The sequence below is a fragment of the Heterodontus francisci genome, chromosome 33, assembly GCF_036365525.1.
Source record: "Heterodontus francisci isolate sHetFra1 chromosome 33, sHetFra1.hap1, whole genome shotgun sequence".
Classification (NCBI taxonomy): domain Eukaryota; kingdom Metazoa; phylum Chordata; class Chondrichthyes; order Heterodontiformes; family Heterodontidae; genus Heterodontus; species Heterodontus francisci.
In genome coordinates, this window is record NC_090403.1 from 12,111,470 (window position 1) to 12,135,436 (window position 23,967).

Genomic DNA, 23,967 nt, shown 5'->3' on the forward strand with positions numbered 1-23,967 from the left:
ATTGTAACTACAAGATTATACTGGATGGCATGAGTTAGTTGAGAGCAAGTCTTCAACTGAAAGGTTGGTGCCAGTTAGTCTCCGATTGCAATAGTTCAGCATGCTGGAAGTGAACATCCATTTCAAAGGTTCAATACATACAGTGGGGTAGCTGAGAAATACCTTCATTGTTCTGCTGAATCAAGGCCAGCAGAGCTTTTCTGCTGATTGAATAGGTAAATGAACAGTAAAGTTTAAAAAAAAGCATGTTGGTTTATACCATAAACCTTGGTCTGATAACAGTGTACATTTGTCCACCGACCAAAGAGGTGGAGCACAGCTGATTTGTGTTCTCAGTTTAATTGTGTGCTCGGAGTGATGGATATTTTCATAGCATGTCTGGGCTGGCTTGGAACGAGAGAGAAAAAAGGCCTTTTTTCTTTTAAGCTTCAGGAAAACCATCGGAATGACATCAAATACTCCAGACTCACCAATTCTACTTTTCATTACCCACACAGAAGGTTTACAGAGAATAATACCTGTCCCGTAATATTGAGAATACACCAATACCAACCTGCATCATACTGATACCCTTCACTAAGCTGCCCATCATTTGTCACAGGCTCATCATCTGGTAAATAGCGTTTGTCAATAGCCTCTTTGATCTGGTTGTTGGCTCCCTTTGGGTCAAGATCCATGGCCCAGGAGAAGTTCATCAAAGCCAGGTGTGTCTGCCCTAATTTCTTGTAAACCTGAGGGCAAGAAAGTCTAAATGTTGGAAAAGCTGTGATAGAGGATGAGAATTTCTAAACCCGGGAATTGCAAACAGCTGATCAGAGAAAAAAAAAGTCAGGTATATGACATTCACCCAAACACTCCTGTAGGGGCAAATGCACCAACATTGTGCACACTTATCTGCTTCAATTACTGGTGTTAACCAAAAATAGCAATGGCAGTATGAAGAAAGGATATAACTCAGTTTTAGAAACAGAATCCATATCATTAAGATAAAGAATGGAAAGAAATCAGTCACACTATTAAGGATATACCCTAAATAAACTGGCAGGAAGGAGTAGTAAAAAGCGAGAAGGGAATTGAGTTTTTACAGCGTGTACATGACTTTTTATTTTTTTTTACTTTTATGAAACAGGCCCTTCGGCCCACCGAGTCTGTGCCGACCATCAACCACCCATTTATACTAATCCTACATTAATCCCATATTCCTACCACATCCCCACCTTCCTTATATTCCCCTACCACCTACCTATACTAGGGGCAATTTATAATTTATACCTATCAACCTGCAAGTCTTTGGCTGTGGGAGGAAACCGGAGCACCCGGAGGAAACCCACGCAGACACAGGGAGAACTTGCAAACTCCGCACAGGCAGTACCCAGAATTGAACCCGGGTTGCTGGAGCTGTGAGGCTGCGGTGCTAACCACTGCGCCGCCCACTACTTTCCAACCCAGTCTGCAAGCTCAAAGGAAGACGTACTGTCTGACCTACAAATGGGAATTGAACTAGAACATACAAAGGTAAATAAGTGCAGGATAACATCCAGGGAGCAGTCATTACAATAAGGTTTAAGGTGACGATTGAGATGGGTAATACAAAGAACAAAATAATAAATGAGATTGGGGAAAAAACTAACCATGAGGGAATAAGGATGGAGCGACACAAGTTAACAAGGAGAAAACTACTGAGGGAGAACCGACAATGGCTGCCTTTGCTGACAACGTAACCATTAGGTGGCACAGTATTTGCACATGTGTAAATGCAGCCTCATGCACTGAAACGTCACTGTCTGCGACAGCTCAGGCAGCTGCCAGTAGTAAAGATGGCGCTGCTCAATTTATCACAAAAATGAAAACAAAAAGGAAATCAAAATGGCCACAGTGGCTGCAATTGCCTCCTCCATTCCACCCCCAACAGTAACCCCCTCCTTCCTGCCATCATGATTCTCTTTGCCACTGCCTCCCATGCCTGTTCGCTCACAGCTTGCTCCCCACCTTGCCACTTCTCTCCTCTTAGCCACTCACCGCACCCCCCTCCCCCGCCACAATCTATCTGTGGGCCCTCGCTCCCGGCCTCGCTGCTCCCTCCCGCTTGCAGCCTCCCTCCCCTCCCTATCGTGACTCGCTCTCTCTCTCCCGCTTGGGGAAGAAAGGCGGCAATCGAGGGAAGGAGTGGGAAGCAGAGGCAGAGGGGAGAAAGTGGCAAGGCCGCGAGCGAGTGGTCCAAAGGTAGGTGGGGCTGGGGTGAAGCGAAGAGTGAGCGGCCTGGGGGAGAAGTGGTGAGGCGGGGAGTGAACGGCGAGCAGATGTTGCATTACGTGAATGACGTTTTTGGCGCAGGCACGAATTAGTCCTGGCACCGTACTGAAAGCAAGGGTCCGTTCTGCGCTTGTGCGAAGTTGGGAGCGCTCTGATGACGGCGCTGAGCTGCGTTGTCAGGAGTCACTTTGAATATTTAAAGGGGACAGTAATAGATATAGAGAAATACATGCCACTGGAAAAGAAACTAGCCAGCAATGAGATGCCATTGCTAAATAATGTGGTGAGATAAAATTGGAACTGAAGAAAAAGGTAGACAAAGTACTGAAACAATAAAAGAAGAGAATTACATAGAATGTACAGCACAGTAATGGGCCTTTTGATCAAAGTGATCTATGCTGGTGTTTATGTCCCATAGGAGGCTCCATCCACTCTGTCATCTAAGCTGATCAGCATAATCCCAATGACAAAAGGGAACATGATGAGTTCAGGAATATTTTAAGTGACAATTAGGATGGAAAAGGGAAAATCGTAAATGAAAATACCAAAGAATATAGTTAAATGTTCTAAAGGTATGTAAGTAACAAAGAGAATTAAAATAGGGACAGGGCCACTAAGGGAAGAGCAAGACAAACTCATAGGAGACAATAACAAAATGGCAGATACTCAGTGGAAACTGAGAAGAAAAAATGAATGACAACAGCACAGATATTACAACAGTGAAGACAGAAAGCAGATACTAGATGTAATAGCCAAATTTGAAGACAACTCCCCAGATCCAGATGGATTGTACCTGCAGATACTCGGAAGGAGAAATCAGATACTGGTATCCCTGGAAATTAGTAGAAAAAGGAATAGTGGAAGAGGACTGTCAAACAGCCACGGTAATTCTCATCTTCAAAAAGGGAAACAAAACTATGACAGGGAATATAAAACTGGCGAGTTTACAATCAATGGCAGGAAAGATACTAGAATCTTTGCTAAAAGGTTACATTACAAAACAGAGGGGCAGATAATAAAATAATTTCTAAAAGGAAGGTCATGTTGAATCAACCATGTTAAATTCTTTGAATAAAGAATAGACAATGACAAAGCAGTGAATGTGCTATAAATGGAATTTCAGAAAGGCTTTGATAATGTACCATACAAAAAAAAGTTTGCATTTCTATAGCACCTTTCACATTCTCAAGATGCCCCAAAGCACTTTACAGCTGATGAAGTATTTTTGAAGTGTAGTCACTGTAGTAATACAGGAAACCCAGCAGCCAATTTGTTCACAACACAGTCCCACAAACAGTAATGAGATAAATGAACAGATAATCTGTTTTAGTGATGTTGATTGAGAGATAAATATTGACCAGGAGCTCCTCTGCTTTTCCAATTGTATCATGGAATATATGATGGAGATGTTTAAATTCATGAAGGATTTCAATAGAGTAAATAAAGTGTTTCGAACAGCTGAAGGGTCAATAATCAGATTTAAGGTGATTGCCAAAAGAACCAGAGACAACGTAAGGAAAAACTTCTCTTTTACTGAAACGAATGGTTAGGATTTGGAATGCACTGTTTAATAAGATGGTGGATACCAATTCAAATTGTAGCTTTGCAAAGAGAATTGGATAAATATTTGGAAAAAGAATTGTAGGCATATGGGGAAAGGACAGTAGAATGAGACTAATTGGACTGCTATTTAAAAAACTTGATGAGCCAAATGGCTTCCTTCTGTGCTTTTCTACTCTTAGGATTTAATAAGTTTCTGCAGTGGGACTTGAACCACCAGCTTCTGACTCAGGCAAGTGAGCACTGAGCCAAGGCTGATACCCATGTGGAGTCAGGGGCCAAATAGAACAGATTGAAAGATGGCAACAAAACACAAAGCGGAGGGTACGAGTTAAGAACACAAATAGGTGCAGACCATACGGCCCCTTGAGCCTGTTTCATCATTCAACACAAGCATGGCTGATCTTCTGTCTTAACTCCACTTTCCTGCCCACTCCCCATATCCCTTGATTCCCTGAGAGTTCAGGGAAGTCTGTTGGACTGATAGGAAGTGGAAACGGATTTGGACTAAGAAATTGGAGGCATGTGTCCAAATTTGCAGATGATACCAGATTGGGGGCAATAGCTAATAAGCAAGCAGGGAATGTTCCTTAACCTGTGAGAGACTGCTTCCCTGCAAAATATCAGCTGTGCAGGATACATAAAGTTATCCACTGTTTTGCCTCGACCTTCAGAAAACAAATCTAAAAAAAAAGATTGGATTTCTACACAGTTCCTCCATTTAATATTTTTTTACACCCACCAATCTCTACATAACTGGTCATAAGGACAAAACATTTCAAGTTCTCCAGAGATGATTAAATGGTGCCAGTTGGATTATTTACTGGTAGCACTCATCAACAACAGACATTAGATCAAAAGGTTTCACAATACATTCAATGTCTCCAACTCTTCAACAGATGTCTACACCTCAAATACTGTTGAGAGAGGGCAGAAAGAGAGAGAGCGAACACACAACATTAGAGGGTCAAAAGTCAAATCTCTTACCTTTCCTATTAGGAAGTAAACAAGTGACTCTTTGGGGACGATTTGTTTCAGTTCTTCAAGTTCCTGTAAAGCTGCCTGATGAAAAGTAAGAAAAGTAGAGGGTCACAGGGAGCTGAAGCCATGACCACGCAAAGCAACTCAGAGCACCTCTTACAAAACCTTGTACTTACCTTATATTTCTCATTTGCAAACAAAATAGAGGCTCTGTGGAATTTGCATAGAGGGTTTTTTGGGTCAATACTAATGGCTTTATTTAGTGTTTCAAGTGCACTCTCTGACTTCTTTAATGCATGCTGGACCTGAAAAAGAAATCCCATGAGCAGTTAGTTTTATGATCAAATCGCCAAGAACACAAGAGTAACTGCTGAATCCTACACAATGACATTGGAAGACAGGGTACAACAACCAGGACTCGATCAAATGTTTAACAGGCAGACAGGCCTCAGTTTAAGTGTTCTATAAAGAACACATGGCATAAGTTCAAGAACTGAGAGGACTCCTGTGTCCTGATCAGCATTCCTCCTTCAACCACACAAAAACTAATCATCTACCTCATCGGCTGTTAATGGGGCCTTGCTGTGCGCTGTCCCTAAACTGAGGGACTGCACCTCAAAAGTAATTCATTGGGTGTGTTTTGTGATAGAGGCACTGCATGAATACAAGTTCTTTATCAGGAGCTGCAACATTAAACTTACATTGTAGAATAAACTGGGTTTCAAACTTGACTGTACTGGGTAACTATTAACCTCTAATGAATGTGGAATATACATTGGGACAGCTGTATATCAGGATATAGGCAATGTACTGATCAGTATCAGAAAACCAACGGTGAGGTTCAGACCCACAGGAGGAGCAAGACTGGGACAGACGATTCCTTTGAACACAAGGCTCAATTTGCTAAAATTTCAATTTTAAAAGGTACGTATCTTCAATTTTATACAAGTTTGTGATTTTACAGTGAAACCTTTCTTGCTGCTACACTGCAGGGCTGACACTGCCAGAATAGAACAGCATCTCTTAGGATCAGAGAGTTAACACTTACAGAGAAAAGAACTAACTGCATTACAAAATATCATTTTTGTCGCCCCCTCCCAGCAGGGGTTAGGTTACCCGAAGTCCCAATGACCACTTCAAGCACTCAAGCCTGCTGTGCCATTTCATTCATAAGCAGCATCACAGCAGATCCCAGCACTGTCCTTACCAGATGTCTGAACACACCATTCCAGCTGTATAACAAGCAGAGTTTGGAGCGCAAGCAAATTCCCTCTTCCCTAAATTAGGCTGATTGCTCTCAAACTGCTTCAAATCAGATGAAGTGAAGCCACTGGGAATTTCAATTAAAAATAAGATTGGTGGAAGCAATCTACTGGGGTGATGGGGCTATTCAGTAAATTAACCTGAAAACTATGACTGGTCAAGTGGGTACGGGAAGCACCAAGACCATGCTCATGTGAGCAATCTCCACAGCAGCAAACAGCAGGAGTCAGCAGACGATGCAACTCATGAGCATCCAGTTCTTGCACAACCTGCATTTATACATTTCCCAGCAGAAAGCACTGCAGTAGAAGCAGGAACCATGGCCAAGGTCAACTGCAGAACTCCAGGGTGCTGCCAACTCAGCACATGCCAGCCAATGCACTCATGACTTGGCCTTAACCTATCAGATTACTCTACCAGGGAGGTATAAAAGGGATTATACTTGTATTAGAAGTGGTAGGACAGAGGATTGTGCCTTTCATTTCCAAACAGTGAACTGTTGTCTAAATAGTCACTGCAAGTGGCTAGGTGCTTTCTTGAAGGGAGGGTGAAGGAAGAAGTCAAAAGGAAAATGTGGCTGGGCTCGATTAAGCACAAAGACTGTGCACAAAGATTATTTTGATTTTGTAGGATATTTGCTTTTTTGCAAACTTCCATTCTTTTTACTCCATTTAAGTGTTCCAACATTGCACTGCCCTAGTTTGAATTCATTTTGCAGTACTAAAAGCCCATTAGAGGGACTCTAATCTCATTATGGATCAGTAAAGGTTATTCCTTTCCTTTCTTCTATCTTTGGCCTCCTTATCTCGAGAGACAATGTTTAAGCGCCTGGAGGTGGTCAGTGGTTTGTGAAGCAGCGCCTGGAGTGGCTATAAAGGCCAATTCTAGAGTGACAGGCTCTTCCACGGTGCTGCAGAGAAATTTGTTTGTCGGGGCTGTTACACAGTTGGCTCTCCCCTTGCGCTTCTGTCTTTTTTCCTGCCAACTACTAAGTCTCTTCGACTCGCCACACTTTAGCCCCGTCTTTATGGCTACCCGCCAGCTCTGGCGAACGCTGGCAACTGACTCCCACGACTTGTGATCAATGTCACAGGATTTCATGTCGCGTTTGCAGACTTCTTTAAAGTGGAGACATGGACGGCCGGTGGGTCTGATACCAGTGGCGAGCTCGCTGTACAATGTGTCTTTGGGGATCCTGCCATCTTCCATGCGGCTCACATGGCCAAGCCATCTCAAGCGCCGCTGACTCAGTAGTGTGTATAAGCTGGGGATGTTGGCCGCCTCGACGACTTCTGTGTTGGAGATACGGTCCTGCCACCTGATGCCAAGTATTCTCCGGAGGCAGCGAAGATGGAATGAATTGAGACGTCGCTCTTGGCTGACATACGTTGTCCAGGCCTCGCTGCCATAGAGCAAGGTACTGAGGACACTCGGACTTTGGTGTTCCTTGTCAGTGTGCCATTTTCCCCACACTCTCTTGGCCAGTCTGGACATAGCAGTGGAAGCCTTTCCCATGCGCTTGTTGATTTCTGCATCTAGAGACAGGTTACTGGTGATAGTTGAGCCTAGGTAGGTGAACTCTTGAACCACTTCCAGAGCGTGGTCGCCAATATTGATGGATGGAGCATTTCTGACGTCCTTCGCCATGATGTTCGTTTTCTTGAGGCTGATGGTTAGGCCAAATTCATTGCAGGCAGCCGCAAACCGGTCGATGAGACTCTGCAGGCACTCTTCAGTGTGAGATGTTAAAGCAGCATCGTCAGCAAAGAGGAGTACCCTGATGACCACTTTCTGTACTTTGGACTTTGCTCTTAGACGGGCAAGGTTGAACAACCTGCCCCCTGATCTTGTGTGGAGGAAAATTCCTTCTTCAGATAACTTGAACGCATGTGAAAGCAGCAGGGAGAAGAAAATCCCAAAAAGTGTGGGTGCAGGAACACAGCCCTGTTTCACGCCACTCAGGATAGGAAAGGGCTCTGATGAGGAGCCACCATGTTGAATTGTGCCTTTCATATCGTCATGGAATGAGGTGATGATACTTAGTAGCTTTGGTGGGCATCCAATCTTTTCTAGTAGTCTGAAGAGACCATGTCTGCTGACGAGGTCAAAGGCTTTGGTGAGATCAGTGAAAGCAATGTAGAGGGGCATCTGTTGTTCACGGCATTTCTCCTGCATCTGACGAAGGCAGAACAGCATGTCAACGGTCGATCTCTCTGCACGAAAGCCACACTGTGCCTCAGGATAGACGCGCTCGGCCAGTTTCTGGAGCCTGTTTAGAGCGACTCGAGCAAAGACTTTCCCCACTATGCTGAGCAGGGAGATTCCACAGTAGTTGTTGCAGTCACCGTGGTCACCTTTGTTTTTTTTTATAGAGGGTGATGATATTGGCATCGCGCATGTCCTGGGGTACAGCTCCCTCGTCCCAGCACAGGCATAGCAGTTCATGTAGTGCTGAGAGTATAGCAGGCTTGGCACTCTTGATTATTTCAGGGGTAATGCTGTCCTTCCCTGGGGCTTTTCCGCTGGCGAGAGAATCAATGGCATCACTGAGTTCCGATTTGGTTGGCTGTATGTCCAGCTCATCCATGACTGGTAGAGGCTGGGCTGCATTGAGGGCAGACTCAGTGACAACATTCTCCCTGGAGTACAGTTCTAGGTAGTGCTCAACCCAGCGGTCCATTTGTTTGCTTTGGTCAGTGATTGTGTCCCCTGATTTAGATTTGAGGGGGGCGATCTTCTTGATGGTTGGCACAAGAGCTCTCTGAATGCCATCATACATTCCTCTGATGTTTCCGGTGTCTGAGGCCAGCTGAATACGACTGCATAGGTTTTGCCAGTAGTCGTTTGCGCAGCACCTGGCTGTTCTTTGTGCAGCGCTTCTGGCTGCTTTAAGTGCTGCGGATGTTCTCACATTATTCAGTCTGCTGGCTTTTATTGTCGATCTGTGTCCTGATGACTTGCAAAGAAATTCAGTGTACATAATCCAGAACAATATTTTCCCTTACAGTGTAATACTGTTAAAATCAGCTGTGAAACAAATCACGTGATGAGCTTGGTTCAGCTGCAACTAATAATGTAGGAAGACATGGCCAACAGTGTGACTGGACAGGGAGGAGTTCAACCCTCTCCTTCCTGTCAATTACAGAACTGGTAGCTAAAAATCAGATCCAAAATAGCTTGCAGTTCCCTCCCCTAATTTTCTCCCATCTGTTCTGTCAAGCACAAGCTTAATGATGGTGGTGGAGTCGGTAGTTCTTCTTGGTTTAGAACCCACCTGAGTATCACACTCCAGCAAGCATTCTTGATGCATCAGCCTAAACAGCAAGCAATTCGACTGCAGTAGGCACCACAAACAAGCGAGGTCCTATTCTTAGCCAACCTGTGTGTATACTCTCTCACTTGTCACAATAGTCAAGGGACAGGTCAATATTTCAAGAAATAGTTCCTGCTTCCAAACATCGAAATAATGGTTGGCAGATCTGTGAATAGGGGAAATGATCAACAACAAGGAACTTTATTTTACTGTTTACTTACCACACCAATGTGACACAGCAATACAGAACTTTGGGGGTTGATATTAAGAGCCTTTCGGAAATGAATTTCTGCCAGGTTGAACTTCTCTTGCTTATAGTAGATCATCCCCAGACCATACCTGCAGAGAGAGATTACACAGGCCTCATTCTCTGTTTCACAGACTTGGACAGGAAATCATGAGTTTGTTCTCATCCTCCACTGTAAAAGTTTCTCCTTTTAAAGATTGGTTTACTTACGCAGCGGAGATGTGCAATCCAATCAATCAGTAACTAAACCAGCCCTCACCACCCAAGCATTTTCCAGACTAGAGTAGCACGTGGTCATCGATAACAAACAAATGGAAAAGTAAGCGCTCAAGGTGACTACTGTAGGTGAAAACTCTGATTTTACTTAGGTATCTCTCCCCTCCCTCAAACACCTGAAGACTGTAATAACCAAGCTGGGGAGGGGGATAAATACAAGAAATGCTGGAAATACTCAGCAGGTCTGGCAGCATCTGTGGAGAGAGAAACAGAGTTAACATTTCAGGTCAGTGACCTGTGAACCTTCTTCAGAACTGGCAAATATTAGAAATGTGAAAGGTTTTAAGCAAGTAAAGCAGGGGTGGGGCAAGAGATAACAAAGGAGAAGGTGTAGATAGGACAAGGTCACAGAATAACTGACCAGAAGGTCATGGAGCAAAGGCAAACAATATGTTAATGATGTGTTGAAAGAAAGCATTAGTACAGATAGGGTGTTAATGGACTGAAAACTGAACAGCCACAAATACAAATATGAAAAAAAGAATGGGTAGACAAACAGAACAAATTAAGATAAAATAAATTAAACACAAAAACAAATATAAAAAATAAAAAAATAACTGAAAATAAAAGTAAAATGGGGCCCCGTCATGCTCTGAAATTATTGAACTCAATGTTCAGTCCGGCAGGCTGTAGTGTGCCTAATGGGTAAATGAGGTGCTGTTCCTTGAGCTTGCGTTGATGGTCACTGGAACACTGTAGCAATCCCAGGGCAGAGATGTGAGCATGACAGCAGGGGTGCGGTGTTGAAATGGCAAGCAACTGGAAGCTCGGGCTCATGCTTTTGGACTGAGCACAGGTGTTCCGCAAGGCGGTCACCGAATCTGCGTTTGGTCTCCCCAACGTAGAGGAGACCACACTGTAGCAGTGAATACAGTATACTACATTGAAAGAAGTAAATCTCTGCTTCACCTGAAGAGAGTGCTAGGGGCCTGGGATAGTGAGGAGAGAGGAGATAAAAGGGCAGGTATTACACCTCTTGCAATTGCAGGGGAAGGTGTTGTGGGAAGGGGACGAGGTGGTGCGGGTAATGGAGGAGTGGACCAGGGTGTCGTCGAGGGAATGATCCCTTCGGAATGCTGACAGGGGAGGGGAAGATACATTTGTTAGTGGCATCACGCTGGATGTGGTGGAAATGGCGGAGGATGATCCTTTGGATATGGAGACTGATGGGATGGAAAGTGAGGACAAGGGGAACCCTTTCGCAGTTCTGGGAGGGAGGGGAAGGGGGTGAGGGTAGAGGACATGGTCAAGGGCCCTGCCAATCACATTGGGGGGAATCCTCAGTTGAGGAAAAAGGAAGACACATCAGAAGTGCTGTCATGGAAGGTAGCATCATCAGAGCAGATGCGTCGGAGACGGAATGGAGTCCTTACAGGAGGCAGGGTGTGAAGAAGTGTAGTCGAGGTGGCTGTGGGAGTTGCTGGGCTTATAAAGGATATTAGTAGACAGCCTATCCCTAGAGACAGAGAAGTCGAGGAAGGGAAGGGAAGTGTCAGAGATCGACCATGTAAAGGTTAGAGAAGGGTGGAAATTAGAAGCAAAGTTGATAAAGTTTTCCAGTTCGGGGCAGGAGCAGGAAACGGCACCGAGGGGGAGGGGGAAACTGGTCTAGCCCTGTGAGTTGCATGACCATTAGTGTAGAATCCCCATGTTCATTCTGCAGACAAGGCTCAGCAACACAACTCAGCAATAATAAACAAGCAAAGTTACAGAAAAGAGATGACCTGCACTGCAGGCACTGCAATTCCACGTGCAGAGACCCCCAGTACTGCAGCTTGCTGATTAATCTTCAAAGTTTCTTCGAATCAACCTACTCTTCCAGCGAAGACTCACCCCACATTGCAAAGTGAACACTGTGCTCCCATCAGCAACCAATAGGCATGTAAGAGCAGCCAACCTCTCCTTCACTAGCTGCACTTGAACATCCTCCCTCTAATAGCAGATCTACGTACTGCAAAGAAAAAGTACAAGTCCAAATCGGCACCAAACCACACTGTGGCAATGAATGTTGGACCTCACAACCTAAACATCAATGGTTCTAAAAAATATAACGGGCCCTCATGAAAAGCAGGAATTTATGGATGTGAAAGGCCAATGGATCAGACACCAGGGCAGGAAGGGAGTTTCAGGCAGATGTCCGCAATATATGTGCAGGAGGTATCAGCAGCTGGAATTTGGTTACCAGGGAGGACAGGTGAGGCCTGGGCACTGGACTTGAACAGATAACATGGAGACAGTGGAGTACCGAAATTTTTAATATATGTACACGGAAGATACAACACAGCCAATCAGCTGAGTCGGTTCACGTTTACCCAACACCAGCAAACAGCTGTGTTCACATTTATGTACCCTTGTCTTACATCTCTTCATTCATGTGCCTAATTAAATCTTGAATGATGACAGCATTTGCCCCAACCACGAACTCAGTGAATTCCACAGCCTCAACGCTGAAGTATCTCTTACTGTTTTTATATCTGTGGCCCCTTGTTCTTAGCCCCTCAATTACTAGAAATTCTGCTTCTACCAACCCCATATCTCTTCATAATTTAAGCACTGCTATTATATTGCCTGTAAACTGTGTTATCCAAGACAGGAGACCCAATTGCCTCAAGTCTGTCTTCATTTTTTTTAAAAATTCATTCATGGGATGTGAGCATCGCTGTCTGGGCCAGCGTTTATTGCCCAACCCTAACTGCCCTTGAGAAGGTGGTGGTGAGCTGCCGTCTTGAACCGCTGTAGTCCACGTGAGGTAAGTACACTCACTGTGCTGTTTGGAAGGGAGTTCCAGGATTCTGACCCAGCGATAGTGAAGAAACGGTGACATAGTTCCAAGTCAGGACTTGGAGGGGCGCTTGCAGGTGATGGTGTTCCGATGCATTTGCTGCCCTTGTCCTTCTAGTTGGTAGAGGTCATGGGTTTGGAAGGTGTTGGTGGTGAGCCTTGGTGCGTTGCTGCAGTGCGTCTTGTGGAGGGAGTGAATGTTTGTAGTTGGGGTACCAATCAAGTGGGCTGCTTTGTCTTGGATGGTGTCCAGCTTCTCGAGTGTTGTTGGAGCTGCACTCATCCAGGCAAGTGAAGAGTATCCCATCACACTTCTGACTTGTGCCTCGTCGATGGTGGACAGGCTTTGGGGAGTCAGGTGGCGAGTTACTCGCCGCAGGATTCCTAGCCTTTGACCTGCTCTTGTAGCCACGGTACTTATATGACTACTCTGTCCAGTTTCTGGTCAATGGTAACCCCTAGGATGTTGATAGTGGGGGATTCAGCGATGGTCATGCCATTGAATGTCAAGGGGAGATGGTTAGATTCTCTCTTGTTGGAGATGGTCATTGCCTGGCACGAATGTTACTTGCCACTTATCAGCCCAAGCCTGGACATTGTCCAGGTCTTGCTGCAGTTCTACACGGACTGCTTCAGTATCTGAGGAGTCGCGAATGGTGCTGAATATTGTGCAATCAGCAAACATCCCCACCTCTAACCTTATGACTGAAGGAAGGTCATTGGTGCCGCAGCTGAAGATGGTTGGGCCCAGGACACTACCCTGAGGAACTCCTGCAGTGATGTCCTGGAGCTGAGATAATTGACCTCCAACAACCACAACCATCTTCCTTTGTGCTATGTATGACTCCAACCAGCAGAGTTTTCCCCCCAATGACTTCAGTTTTGCTAGGGCTCCTTGATGCCATACTCGGTTAAATGCTGCCTTATTGTCAAGGGCAGTAACTCTCACCGAAGGTATATTTGTATTTCTTCATTCGGTCCTCACCACTCAGCTAGCATAACTGCGCAAATGACATTAGCCCACTATATGCAACGGCTGGTCTAATATTTGATAGATTTTATGGCAGGTGACCTCCCAAAATAATGGGACAACATCCTAAAAAGTGGCAGAAATGGCAAGTGCAAGGAAGATTGCCAAGCTCCGTGGGCCAGCAGAATATCACGACACGTGTAAGTCCCCTGGGCCAGATGGGATTTATCCTAGGATTCTCTGGGAAGCCAGGGAGGAGATTGCAGAGCCATTGTTGTTGATCTTTATGTCGTCATTGTCGACAGGAGTAGTGCCGGAGGACTGGAGGATAGCAAATGTTGTCCCCTTGTTCAAGAAGGGGAGTAGAGACAGCCCTGGTAATTATAGACCTGAGAGCATTACTTCGGTTGTGGGTAAAATGTTGGAAAAGGTTATAAGAGACAGGATTTATAATCATCTTGAAAAATATAAGTTCATTTGCGATAGTCAGCACGGTTTTGTGAAAGGTAGGTCGTGCCTCACAAACCTTATTGAGTTTTTCGAGAAGGTGACCAAACAGGTGGATGAGGGTAAAGCCGTGGATGTGGTGTATATGGATTTCAGTAAGGCGTTTGATAAGGTTCCCCACGGTAGGCTATTGCAGAAAATACGGAAGTATGGGGTTGAAGGTGATTTAGAGCTTTGGATCAGAAATTGGCTAGCTGAAAGAAGACAGAGGGTGGTGGTTGATGGCAAATGTTCATCCTGGAGTTTAGTTATTAGTGGTGTACCGCAAGGTTCTGTTTTGGGGCCACTGCTGTTTGTCATTTTTATAAATGACCTGGAAGAGGGTGTCGAAGGGTGGGTTAGTAAATTTGCGGATGACACGAAGGTCGGTGGAGTTGTGGATAGTGTCGAAGGGTGTTGTAGGGTACAGAGGGACATAGATAGGCTGCAGAGCTGGGCTGAGAGATGGCAAATGGAGTTTAATGCGGAGAAGTGTGAGGTGATTCACTTTGGAAGGAGTAACAGCAATGCAGAGTACTGGGCTAATGGGAAGATTCTTGGTAGTGTAGATGAGCAGAGAGATCTTGGTGTCCAGGTACATAAATCCCTGAAAGTTGCTACCCAGGTTAATAGGGCTGTTAAGAAGGCATATGGTGTGTTAGCTTTTATTAGTAGGGGGATCGAGTTTCGGAGCCACGAGGTCATGCTGCAGCTGTACAAAACTCTGGTGAGGCCGCACCTTGAGTATTGCGTGCAGTTCTGGTCACCGCATTATAGGAAGGATGTCGAAGCTTTGGAAAGGGTGCAGAGGAGATTTACTAGGATGTTGCCTGGTATGGAAGGAAGGTCTTACGAGGAAAGGCTGAGGGACTTGGGGTTGTTTTCGTTAGAGAGAAGGAGGAGGAGAGGTGACTTAATAGAGACATACAAGATAATCAGAGGGTTAGATAGGGTGGATAGTGAGAGTCTTTTTCCTCGGATGATGATGGCAAACACGAGGGGACATAGCTTTAAGTTGAGGGGTGATAGATATAGGACAGATGTCAGAGGTAGTTTCTTTACGCAGAGAGTAGTAGGGGCGTGGAACGCCCTGCCTGCAACAGTAGTAGACTCGCCAACTTTAAGGGCATTTAAGTGGTCATTGGATAGACATATGGATGAAAATGGAATAGTGTAGGTCAGATGGTCGGTGCAACATCGAGGGCCGAAGGGCCTGTACTGCGCTGTAATGTTCTAATTCTAAAAAAAAAATTCTAACACTGGCTCCCGCTCAAGCAACAACTTGATGTAAAAAATTTTATCCTTGTGTTACTGACAGGTGGGAGATGACCACGTTTGTTTCTCTTTTTTCACCGCTGAACTGACTGAAAACTGTTTTTTGACAGGTTTTCGGGTCTAATGGTTTTAGAAGAGTTTGCTGTGAAACTTGCTTGAAGAAAAAGAAAAGCGAAACTCAGAAGGTTCAGGGGGATAGAAGTGTTGTTGTAGTTATCTCCCAGTTACAGTTCAATTGTGAAAATCTGATTTGATATCTCAGGTAGGGAGATGATGGTCTTAGGCCAACTCCAGTCTCTGCTTACATTGTAGTTTTTGATGGAGATCTTAAGGCACTCTAAGATACTCCTTCCTCTTCACTGGTAAAAGATGGAATCCTCAATTTTGATCTGAATTGAAACCAATAGGGATTCCGAAATGAATTAAACCAACGTGGATTCCACTTCGATTGTTCCAGGCATGCCTCAACTCTGGGGTATTTTTTTTTAAAAAACAAGTTAATTATACAGTTTACAATTTTTTCCTGCATGAGCGTGACACTTGTTTTCAAATCCCTCCATGGGGCTTCGCCCCTCCCTATCTCTAATCTCCTCCAGCCCCACAACCCTTCGAGATATCTGCGCTCCTCTAATTCTGACCTTTTGAGCATCCCCAATTTTTATCACTCCACCACTGGTGGCCACACCTTCAGCTGCCAAGGTCCTAAGCTTTGGAATTCTCTCCTTACACCTCTCTAGCTCGCTTTCCTCCTTTAAGACACTCCTTAAAACCTAACTCTGACCAAGCTTTGGGTCACCCAACGCAACATCCCCTTATGTGGCTCGGTGTCATATTTATTTTTGTGCTCCTGTGAAGCACCTTGGGAAATTTTATGTTAAAACTGCTATATAAGCTGCTGTTGAAGCATTTCAAGCAAATATTAAGGGAAACTGGGAGTGGAAGAAGACTAATCACATCAGCAGAGCCTCAAGGATGGCCAGAAGGAGGGAGTGACCATAGAACTACAAGTAAATCCAGGCAAAGTGAATGAGAACAGACTCAAACTGAGGGAATAGTCAAGATGACCATGAAATGATTTTCACTGGAATGCTAGACAGACAGCATGTTGTACACAGGCAACTGCACCAGCAGAGATTATCGTACAGGAATTGTGGAAACATGGTTCACCCGGAATTCAAACTACAGCAGGATGAGATATCCAGGATGATTTGGCAATTAAGGAAACCAGTGAGATAATCACAGGGAAAAGCACAAAATGAAATGTTGGCTTGGGTCAATAAGCAAGCAGAGAACAGGATTAAAGGTAGGGGTCTAATACACATCACCCAGGTAGGATAAAGTTATTACATAATGAAATGGGTCAGGTGTGCTTTCTGACATAATGGTTTTGGCTGCACTCACTGCACTGAACAGCACGAGCTCCCCAGGTTCTCAGATAGAGGCCTGAGGCCTAATCGATTTCCAGTTCACCAAATCCTGAAGGGCGGCACAATTGGAAAAACTTTTCCTCCTTGTGGTAGCCTTATTCCTCACTAAAGCAGCCCTCCTGTGCAGTGTGCCACAGAATACTGTTTCCTTTCTGATACAAAAGCAAAATACTACAGATGCTGGAAATATGAAACAAAAACAGCATCAATGTTGCCTGGCCTGCTGATTATTTCCAGCATTTTCTGTTTTTGTTTCTTATCTGGTGCTCTGTGCCCTCTCCTCCAGAAGATGGTTTCTTCCTTAGGCTGTTAACCTGGTGCTAGCACCTGAACACTCAACTCCCAAGATGTCGCCTCCATGCGGGAAAACACTAACAGTGGCCTCAATGTTTGGGACCCCACTCGGGAAAACTTGCTTGCAAGCTAGCTCAGAATATTGTTGTAAAGCCTTCAAAGACCGTGAAGTGCAACATGATTCAGACCACCTGCCATTCAACAGCAGAGCAGAATGACATATTATACTACACACATGTGCAAAAAGAGCAAACGTCAAGAAAACAAAACTATAAACATTGTATATGGAGGAGAAATATAAAGAGCAAAAATAAACAATTAATCTGGCAGTTCCCAAAATTAACTTAATAAAATTAAGCAAATATTACAATGCAGGGAGAAGCCTGGAAGTGGTGCAGGAATTTGCTGGAACAGGTTATAAGAGGATATCAGAGCTGCTAAGCACTTTATGAAATGCCAAAAGTCGGGTAAAACTGTTAGTTTCACAGTTGTTTAGGCCAAATGTCAGAAAGTACTGTTTCTAGATAGAGTGAGGAGCCGGAATAGGTGTACATTAATGATTTAGATGTGAATATAGGAAGTATGATCAATAAGTTCGCAGATGACACGAAAATCCTCCTCGTAAATAGTGAGGAGGAAAGCCTTGGATACAGGATGATATAGGAGGGGCTGGTAAGATGGGCAGAGCAGGAACAAATATAATTTAATCCTGAGAAGTGAGAGGTGATGTATTTTGGGAGGACTAACAAGGCAAGGGAATATACAATGGATGGTAGGACCCTCGGAAGTACAGAGGGTCAGAGGGACCTTGGTGTACTTGTCCATAGATCACTAAAGGCAGCAGCACAAGTAGATAAGGTGGATAGGAAGGCATATGGTATACTTGCCTTTATTAGCCGAGGCATAGAACATAAGAGCAGGGAGGTTATGACGGAGCTGTATAAAAAGCTAATTAGGCCACAGCTGGAGTACTGTGTACAGTTCTGGTCATCACACAATAGAAGGATGTGATTGCACTGGAGAGGGTGCAGAGGAGATTCACCAGGATGTTGCCTGGGCTGGAGCATTTCAGCTATGAAGAGAGACAGAAAAGGCTAGGGTTGTTTTCCTTAGAGCAGAGAAGGCTGATGGGGGACATATTTGAGGTATACAAAATTATGAGGGACAGAGATAGGGTAGATAGGAAGAAACTTTTTCCTTTAGCAGAAGTGTCAATAACCAGGGGACATAGATTTAAGGTAAGGGACAAGAAGTTTAGAGGGGATTTGAGGAAACATGTTTTCACCCAGAGAGTGATTGGAATCTGGAACACACTGCCTGAAAGGGTGGTAGAGGCAGGAACCCTCACAACAACTAAGAAGTATTTAGATGAGCATTTGAAACGCCATAGCATACAAGGTTACGGGCCAAATGCTGGAAAATGGAATTAGAATAGACTAGCTTGATAGCTAGCACGAACACGATGGGCCAAAGGGCCTGTTTTTGTGGTGTATAACTATGACTATGACAGTAGGTACTCTGGTCAAATATCAAATTATACTTCCAGTACATGAACTTCTCTGCTTAAATGAACAAGCTCATCTGAAAGTTGAATGATGATACATTGATCAAATGCATTGTCTAGTTCAGCATTCATTTTAGACTGGCAAACCAACTGGCATTGAAGGAGGTTTCAATCTCAAGGAAGATAAAGACCATCTGTGGGGGAAAAACATTTTTTATTTGATCTGATTATACAATTTACAATGGGTTGAATGGCCTTTGTGCCACAAATTTATTTCTACTAAATTTTGTATTAAATTTTACACCAGCACATAGTGATGCGTTGGCTGCACGATGCATTGCATTTATCAGTGGTTAACAAAAAGCTCAGATGGCAAACACTTATATCTGACTATGTATGCAACACACATAACCTTCATCTTCCAGGCCAAGATTCAAGAGTCCCACCAAAAAACAGGAGGGTGCTTGCTTCCTCTAATTCAGCGGGCAACATTACCCACACCAGCTGAATCACCCAGCTGCCTAAACGGTTACTTTAAAAGCCTATTACTGTCAGTCACTCCAGAATATTAACAACCTGTGCTTACCAGGCATTATAGTGCTGAGAATTTACACGAATTGCATTTCTGAAACAGGCCAGTGCTTTGTCCAGCTCTTCTGTTAATACAAACTCGTGACCAAGGAGAGTGTACGCATAAGCAAAATTTGGATCCACTTGAATGGCTCTCTGGAAGAACTTGATGGCTATATCATGCTCTCGTTGCAAGCTGAAGCAGTTTCCTGCTGCACACCAAGCCTGTTCAAGGAAGGAAAGAATTCAGCAAAACAGCATAGGCAGCATCCATTTCACACACACCAACTAACCCAAAGTGCAGGCCACAAAACTGGCAGACAGCCTAAATATGGTTTTAAGGATCACACTAACCTGGTTCTTATGTTTAATGCCGGTCAACAGTACACAATAAACACTGACTTGATTCACATCTGGCGCCGTCTGGTTCATCCTCAACTCAGGGCCAAGTCTAAACATACATTGTACACCCAAGGAGGCCTTTCGAGCACAATCAGCTGTCTGACATAGCAGTATTTACTTTAACATATCTCAGATACAAAATGAGCAGTCTAGATTTGCAGCATCTGTGGGATGCATGTACTGGTGTCAGAATTGGAGGTGGTACTGTAACAGTGAGCTGTACAACTGGTTTCACCTGAGCTGGCATTATACAAGTGTACTTAAGTCAGTGATGAATAATAAACAGAGTGCACTAAGGATAAAAAGAAACAATGGAAAGACGGGGGGTGGGGGGGTGGGGGCAGTCTGGAGGCAAAAATCAGATCTGAAGTTACATGTTAATGTGCGTAGATCAAACACCAGATGTGGACTGAAGTAAATTTACAAAGTTGGAAAGAATAAACTGAAGGGGTGTGACTTTATGTGGCAAACGGAAATTTTAAGCAGGTGAAGTTGGAACACTGTGGGCATGAGGAAACAAATCTGAAACCTAAATAAGATGAGCACGTGAAAGATCAATTGTCAAGTTATACAACACTCCAATCATGTGGGTTTAACTGACAGGTCTATAAATTGGAGTAAAAGGTTTTTCCTAGGATCACACTTCTCCAAGTCAAGACCACCTTGGAAACACAATGGCACAGCTTTCTAAAAGCCAGGCTTACAACAGAAGAAGGGTGAAGGAAACTGTGGAAATGCCAAGTGTTCATCTGTAAATCTATAGGTAGATCGGGAACAGAGATGGGCAGCAGCTGAGGTTAAAAGAACCAGACAGGAGCCAAGACAAAGATTATGGGAAAATGAAAAAATATGAAAAGCTTTATAAAATGTATTTCATATAACCAGATGAAGGGAAATAGTGGGGATCAAGAGCGTCACTCTCAAATGACCATGGAACAGCAGATACTCAAAGAATTTTACAGCACAGGAGGAGGCCAGGCAACCCACTTCACTTGTGGCAGCTTACTGATGTTTCCCCATACCTTCTCACTTTTTCAAATTTTTCCCTTTAAAAATAGTTATGGATTCTGCTTTCCCGAGTTTCTAATGGGGTATCCCATTTTCTAACATTTATTGCATAACACAAATTGGTCTGAACGTCTCGTTTTAATTTATCCCCATCTAATTACTGACACTGATCTGGAGGAGATTTGGCCCGTCGTTTCCATGCTAGCTCTCTGCAAGAGCAGCTCAGCTAGTCCCACTCCCCTGCCTTTTCCCCGTAGTCTCTTTGTAAGCCATGATGAAATTGGCCTCCACCACAGTCATGCAGTGCATTCCAGATCCTAACCACTCGCTGCGTAAAAGAAAAGTAATTCCTCATATTGCTTTGATTCTTTTGCCAATCACCTTAAAGACGTGATCCTCTGGCTGCAGAATTGGACACAATACTCCAGTCAAGAGTTTTATTTTATTAGGGGCGACATGATAGAGGTTTACAAAGTTATGAGCGGCATGGACAGAATGGATAGTCAGAAGCTTTTTCCCAGGGTGGAAGAGTCAGTTATTAGGGGACATAGGTTTAAGGTGAGAGGGGCAAAGTTTAGAGGGGATGTGCGAGGCAAGATTTTTTTTTTACACAGAGGGTGGCGAGTGCCTGGAACTTGCTGCCAGAGGTGGTGGTGGAAGCAGATACGATAGCGACGTTTAAGAGACATCTTGACAAATACATGAATAGGAAGGGAATAGAGGGATATGGGCCCCACAAGTGCAGAAGGTGTTAGTTTAGGCAGGCATCAAGATCGGCGCAGGCTTGGAGGGCCGAATGGCCTATTCCTGTGCTGTACTGTTCTTTGTTCAAGGCCAAACCATTTTTTTTTTAAATAAAAGGTTCATGAAAGCTTCTCTGTGCCTCTGTTTATAAAGCCCAGGATCTATATGCCTTATTAACCACTTTCTCAACCTGCCCTGCCAACTTCAACAATTTTTGAACATACACCCCCATGTTCCTCTGTTCCTGTACCCTTTTAGAATTGTATCCTTTATTTGAGATTACCTCTCCTTGTTCTTCCTACTAAAACCTATCACTTCACACTTCTCTGCATTAAACTTGATCTGCCGCATGTCTGCCCATTCCACCAGTCTATGTCCTCTTTAAGTCCATCACTATCCTCCTCACAGTTGGCAAAATTTTTATGTCATTCACAAATTTTGAAATCATGCCCTGCAAGGTCAAGGTCATTAATATACATCAAGAAAAGCAGTGGTCCTAACACCGACCCTTGGTGAGCACCACTGTACACCTTCCTACAGTACGATAAACCATTCACAACTACTCTTGTTTCCTGTCATTCAGCCAACTTCATATCCACGCTACCACGGTTCAGGTGGTATTTCACAGGCTTCAACTCTGCCAAAAGCCGGTTATGTGGCACTTTGTCAAATGCATTTTAGAAGTCCATGCTCACTACATCAACTGCAATACCCTCATCAAGCCTCCCAGTTAACTCATCAAAAATGCCATCAAATTAAACAAATTGTCTTAAGCACATCCATGCTGGCTCTCCTTAATTAATCTATATTTATCCAAGTGACTTGTTAATTTTGTCCCAAATTATTGTTTCTAAAAGCTTTCCCACCAGCGAGGCTGGACTTCAGTTGCTCAGCTTATTTTTACACCCTTTTCTGAACAAGGGTGTAAACATTAGCAATTCTGCATTTCCTCTGGCACCACCCCTGCATCTAGAGGACTGGAACATTATGGCCAGTGCCTCCTCAAACTCCACCCTCACTTCCCTCAGTATCCTCAAATGCAACTGATCCAATTTATCAACTTTAAACACTGCCAGCCTTTCTAACGCCTCCTCTGGTCAATTTATTTAGCCCATCCAGTGTCTCAACTACCTCCACTTTCACTGTGACTGCCAGCATCTTATTCCTTGGTAGACAGATGCAAAGTATTCATTTAGTACAGCCATGCCCTCTGCCTCCTTGCGCAGATCCCCTTTTTGGTCCCTAATCGGCCCCAAACCTCCTTTTACCACCTTTTTAGTATTCATGCTCCTATAGAAGATTTTGATTCCCTTTTATGTTAGCTGTCAGTCTCTTCTCAGCCTCCCTCTCTGCTTCTCATTTCTTCCTTCATTTCCCCTCTGAACTTTCTACATTTAGCCCGATTCTCACTTGTATTGCCAACCTGACACCTGTCATATGCACTGTTTTTCTGCTTCCTTTTACTCTATCTCTTTCATCATCCAGGGAACTCTGGCTTTGTTTGGCCCACTTTTAGCCCTTGTGGCAATGCATCATGACTGTACCTGAACCATCTCCTCCTTAAATGCAGCCCATTGTTCCATTGCCAGTCTTTGATTCCAATTTACCTGGGCCAGATCTGTTCACACCACGCTGAAATTGGCCCTCCGCCAATTAATTATTTTTACTCTAGATTGCCCCTTGTTTTTTTCCATAGTTAACCTAAACCTTATGATATGTCGATCACTGTCTCCTAAATGTTCCCCAACTGACACTTAATCAACTTTATTCCCCAGAACCTAATGCAGCAATACCTCCTTCCCCATTGGGCCAGAAACATATGGATCTGGAAAATTCTCCTGAACACACTTTAGAAACTCTTGCCCCTCTCTGCTCTTTACACTATTACTATCCCAGTCTATATTAGGATTATTGAAGCCCCATTATAGCTACAATAGTTTTTGTACTTCTCTAACCTGCTTGAAAATTTGTTTACTAATTTTTTCCCCACTAGTTCGTGGCCTAAGATACAGCCAGTAGTGTACCCGAACTCTAACCAAATGGATTCTGTCCTTGACCCTTCTAGGACATCCTCTCTCTCCAGTACTCTAATGTTCTCCTTAATTAATACTGGTCATCCCTCCTGCTTTCTTTCCTTCCCTATCTTTCCTGATACATCTTGTACCCAGAAATATTTAGCACTCAGTCCTGATCTTTTTTGAGCCAGGTCTCAGTTATCCCCCTGGGTTATTAGCACGTGCAACTCAACTACCTTAATTACCACACGTCGTACTTTCATATACATGTACTGCAAACTGAATTTGGACCATACTACACTCCCTCTTACTGTGACCTCACTTACTATTTCTAACTTTAGTGCTATTTATCTCTCCCAATTCTTAGTGCACCTTTTTACTCAAATGGTACATGCTGCCTCCCATCCCCCACCAACTTAGTTTAAACCCTCCCTAACAGCACTAGGAAAATGCAGCTCAAGGACATTGGTCCCGTCTCCGTTGAGGTGAAACCCGCCCACAGCCTGGACAGGTATCACCTTCCCCAGAGCAGGTTCTAATATCCCAGGAATCCAAAACCCTCCCTCCTGCATCATCTCTCCAGCCATGCATTCATCTG

General features: G+C 44.1%; 1 protein-coding gene across 1 annotated transcript in view; it reads right to left on the reverse strand.

Annotated features, from left to right (window-relative positions):
- The window catches only part of cdc27 (cell division cycle 27), a 123,588-nt gene that overhangs the window by 4,518 nt on the left and 95,103 nt on the right, over positions 1-23,967 (reverse strand). The window contains exons 14-18 of the mRNA XM_068013091.1: positions 19,217-19,425; positions 9,592-9,709; positions 4,971-5,099; positions 4,801-4,875; positions 554-731 (exon numbers count right to left, since the gene is read on the reverse strand). Coding sequence (XP_067869192.1) covers positions 554-731; positions 4,801-4,875; positions 4,971-5,099; positions 9,592-9,709; positions 19,217-19,425 — 709 coding nt within the window. The remainder of the gene's footprint in view (positions 1-553; positions 732-4,800; positions 4,876-4,970; positions 5,100-9,591; positions 9,710-19,216; positions 19,426-23,967) is intronic.